The sequence below is a fragment of the Triticum urartu genome, chromosome 1, assembly GCF_003073215.2.
Source record: "Triticum urartu cultivar G1812 chromosome 1, Tu2.1, whole genome shotgun sequence".
NCBI classification, from domain to species: Eukaryota; Viridiplantae; Streptophyta; class Magnoliopsida; order Poales; family Poaceae; genus Triticum; species Triticum urartu.
The window spans coordinates 484,873,603-484,877,948 of record NC_053022.1 but is presented as its reverse complement, the minus strand read 5'-3'; the positions used below and the strand labels follow the sequence as shown (position 1 = coordinate 484,877,948).

Sequence of the window (4,346 nt, the reverse complement as noted above, 5' to 3'; positions counted from 1 at the left end):
GCGCGGAGCTGGGTGGGTGTCACTGGCCGCACCAATCAGCACCGGCTGAGTCGAGAAGCATCATGGTTCATGCGTCCGTCCTGCTCCCGGTCCTTTTCCTTTTTTTTCTCAATCAAATTATTAAAGAGAGATAATAAAATTATTAAAGAGAGATAAGTGTAGCCTGGCCAGTAGTAGTGTAAGTGTACTCCTTGGTGCTGCCGGGTGCATAAAACCAAAACGGGCCGCCAGAAATATGCCGGGGATAATGGTAACTGGTGGTAACGGACGCGCCCGTCAGCTGGCAGCGGCGTGCCCGGCGCGTGCCAGAGCGTGCTGCCAGCCCGCCCGGAGCCGGAAGCCGCCCCAGTTCATGTGCGCGCCGGACGCGGTCAGAGACACAGCAACGGCTATATTAGGACAGTCAATCACCGCTATTCGATCCACCGCGGCACCAGTTTCCTAATACTACTAGTCCTCCTCCGACTCCTCATACTCCGAGTTTCCTCATGGCCACCGCACACCAGAGCGACGGCGCCGCCGCCGCCAACGGCAAGAGCAACGGCCACGCCGTGCCCCCCGCCGCGAACGGCGAGAGCAACGGCCACGCCGAGGCCGCTCCTGTGAACGGCGAGAGCAACGGGCATGCGGCGGCGGCGGCGGCGGAGCCGGAGGAGGCGGTGGAGTGGAATTTCGCGGGGGCCAAGGGCGGCGTCCTGGCGGCGACGGGGGCGAACATGAGCATCCGGGCGATACGGTACAAGATCAGCGCGAGCGTGCGGGAGAGCGGGCCGCGGCCCGTGCTGCCGCTGGCCCACGGGGACCCGTCCGTGTTCCCGGCCTTCCGCACGGCCGTCGAGGCCGAGGACGCCGTCGCCGCCGCGCTGCGCACCGGCCAGTTCAACTGCTCCCCCGCCGGCGTCGGCCTGCCCGCCGCACGAAGGTAACACAACAAACAATTTCCTTTTCGCGTGCTGCACCGTAATCTATGCATGCGCATGTGCCGCTTTCACGTGTCCGTCCACTGTTCCTCTTTCCCTATGCGTTCAGAAATTTGACCTTCTTCATCAGTTAAAAAAGGAAGAAGAAATTTGACCTTCCTGTACCTTGTAAAAACAGTGCCGTGGCAGAGCACCTGTCGCAGGGTGTGCCGTACAGGCTATCGGCCGACGACATCTTCCTCACCGCCGGCGGAACTCAGGCAATCGAAGTCATAATCCCGGTTCTTGCCCAAACCGCCGGCGCCAACATTCTGCTCCCCAGGCCAGGCTATCCAAACTACGAGGCGCGCGCGGCGTTCAACAAGCTGGAGGTTCGACATTTCGACCTTATCCCGGAGAAGGGGTGGGAGATCGACATCGACTCGCTGGAATCCATGGCCGACAAGAACACAACTGCGATGGTCATCATAAACCCAAACAATCCATGTGGCAGCGTTTACTCCTACGAGCATTTGGCCAAGGTTTTACAATTTACATCCTTTGCCTTGCTCTGTTTGAATATGGATTCAGTGCGCCTGCTGAATTCTTCTTGCTAATCGTGTGCTGACGTTGTTCAATTAGGTCGCAGAGGTGGCAAGAAAGCTCGGAATATTGGTGATTGCTGACGAGGTATACGGCAAGCTGGTTCTGGGCAGCGCCCCGTTTATCCCAATGGGTGTGTTTGGGCACATTACCCCTGTGCTGTCCATAGGGTCTCTGTCCAAGTCATGGATAGTTCCTGGATGGCGCCTTGGATGGGTAGCGGTGTACGACCCCAGAAAGATTTTAGAGGAAACTAAGGTACTAACTCTATCATTCTTTTCATATGCTACTATGGGGATTAATTAGTACTCTGTTATGCTAAATTTGTACTGACTATCTTTTGGTAGATCTCTGCATCTATTACGAATTACCTTAATGTCTCAACGGACCCAGCAACCTTCATTCAGGTCAGTCTTCGGTATTTACTCCTCCTTGTCCTATTTTGCTCCGGTCCCTATGTTGTAGGTAGCCCACGGGCATGTCAAATGACCGGCTTGAAGTAAGTATACATAGATTTTACTGAGTTTGAAAGTCGAAGTCAAACATGATTGAAGAAAGATACATATATTTGTGGTTATTTACCTTTGTTTGCTTTGATTTGATAAAATAAATAAACATAAAAACTGAACCGACTATTGAATAGAACTAGTCCTTATAAAATACACATTGTATTCTTCTCGGTCAAGTATGTAATATATCAGAAATTCTTTTAGAAAATGTACATTGTAGAGTATACCATTATTTTCAGAATTTCTTCACCTACAGCAGCTTCTCTTGCATCTTCAGATTTTGATATCCTTGACGTTATTGTTCTCTTATGATTCACATGCCTTAGTTATTGATTTTTGTACTATCAAATTGCTTAGGCGGCTCTTCCTCAAATTCTTGAGAACACAAAAGAAGATTTCTTCAAGGGGATTATCGGTCTGCTAAAGGAATCATCAGAGATATGCTATAGACAAATAAAGGAAAATAAATACATTACATGCCCTCACAAGCCAGAAGGATCGATGTTTGTAATGGTAAGCCTGTTTTATAGAGTATAGTAAAATGTTTCCTTAGGGAGTGTCAATAAGCATAAACTTAATTATATATGATTAAATTCGAACTGCAATGCATCCAAAATAACTAATTGAAATTTAAATTACATTTTTCTATGGATATATGCAAAGATGCATGTATTCGAAGAATAATAACGAGAGCTAAAGTTCTTCTAGGACTAATCACCTTGATATCATTTGTCCATTTTTATTGTTTCTGTGGAATGATACTGATCAAATCATATTACAGAAAGATTTATTATAGTTTTTAGAAAAAATGATCAATTTTCCACAATTGTGTATTAACTTCCATGTAAACAGGTGAAACTGAACTTACATCTTTTGGAGGAGATCCATGATGACATTGATTTTTGCTGCAAGCTCGCGAAAGAAGAATCGGTGATTTTATGCCCAGGTAGGACTGCATTTTCTCATTTAAATACAGAAATTAAATGTATGGAATGATCGTAATTTTTTTGTTATACTGAACAACAGTATATATATTGTGAGAACATTAGATTCTGTTTGACTGATATATGCTTCTTAATTGTAAACACATATTCTAATGTGTTTTTGGACTGTATAGGAAGTTCTTAACAATTTCCGAGATAAGTACGCATATAATGATTACCATATATTATATAACTGCGTTAGAATATTCTTTGTTTTTATGTGAAGACTAACATGGCTTGTACTTCTCCTTGTTTCTTGACCTGGTGTCGTTTCTATTATTATATGTTTGTGCTGCTCACAAAAAGTTATGAAGCAAATGTTTGAAATGATTGTTAATAATATACTTTTGACAATTCTCAAAAACAGAACTTATGTATGTATGCCTCTAAAATGCAGGGAGTGTTCTGGGAATGGAAAATTGGGTCCGCATTACTTTTGCTTGTGTTCCATCTTCTCTTCAAGATGGCCTCGAAAGGATCAAATCCTTCTGTCAAAGGAACAAGAAGAAGAATTCAATTAATGGTTGTTAGTTGTACATCTGACTGAAGCTGTAAATCATTTTCAGTTATCCCGATCTATATCTTTCAATAAAATGGAACCTTTAGTTCTCTATGAATAGAAGTCAACATCTCCTTGAATATGTTATGGTTGCCATGGCCTGGACGAAACAATAGTGAATGTTAGTGAAGTTACATTGGTGTCGAAGATCTTTAAAGTTTGTTTTTTGGGAACTTTAAGTACACGTTCTCCTTTTTTAGAGAAAATGCATATCGCCTGACTTTATAGATAAAACCCAACAAGCCAAATCATAGAGTAACAAACAGGACCAGTTCACAACCATAGAAAAGAAGTCTTAGTACAGCCGACACGACAGAAGGCACGCAGGCCTAACGAAATAAAACATGAGACGAAACACCAAAAGTCACACTCCAAGGGGCTGGCTGGAACGGGCGGCATGATGGAGGTTCAAGGCAGTCACACGGATCTTGATTATGAAATCAGTGAGCATCTTGAAGTCCGTCAGCCTAGACAGCGGCTTCCATTGCTGTAAAAGGGCAGCCATTTTGTACAGACAATCAGCTGGACAGTTAGGAAATACATGTTCAATAGTAAACTTGTTTCTAGTGGTCCAAAAACACCAAGCAAAAGCAGCAAAGGCGAACCAGGAGACACGGGCTCATTGGCCTACTAAAGAATTTGCATTATTCAAGAGATCCACAGAACTCTTGGGGGGCCAATTGCAATTAAGTCAGGAGCGAACACAGCTCCAGCCAAATTTGGCAAAATGCAGTTAAATAGAATATGTTCAGTGTCTTCGGTCTTTCCACAAAGAGCACAAGCTGCATTGGCA

General features: G+C 44.8%; 1 protein-coding gene across 1 annotated transcript; it reads left to right on the top strand.

Moving 5' to 3' along the window:
- The first annotated feature begins 251 nt into the window (after window positions 1-251).
- LOC125521156 (nicotianamine aminotransferase A-like) lies at window positions 252-3,607 on the top strand. Its single transcript, XM_048686205.1, has 7 exons — window positions 252-922; window positions 1,099-1,441; window positions 1,542-1,760; window positions 1,850-1,909; window positions 2,369-2,524; window positions 2,864-2,957; window positions 3,392-3,607. Exons 1-7 carry the CDS (start codon window positions 489-491, stop codon window positions 3,523-3,525), a joined length of 1,440 nt encoding a protein of 479 aa, XP_048542162.1. The 5' UTR covers window positions 252-488; the 3' UTR covers window positions 3,526-3,607.
- Window positions 3,608-4,346: the final 739 nt, after the last annotated feature.

Coding starts and splice junctions, on each gene's coding strand:
- LOC125521156 (XM_048686205.1), top strand. CDS start 489: ATGGCCACCGCACACCAGAGCGACGGCGCCGCCGCCGCCAACGGCAAG. Junction 923..1,098: donor GGCCTGCCCGCCGCACGAAG/GTAACACAACAA, acceptor TTGTAAAAACAG/TGCCGTGGCAGAGCACCTGT. Junction 1,910..2,368: donor ACCCAGCAACCTTCATTCAG/GTCAGTCTTCGG, acceptor CAAATTGCTTAG/GCGGCTCTTCCTCAAATTCT.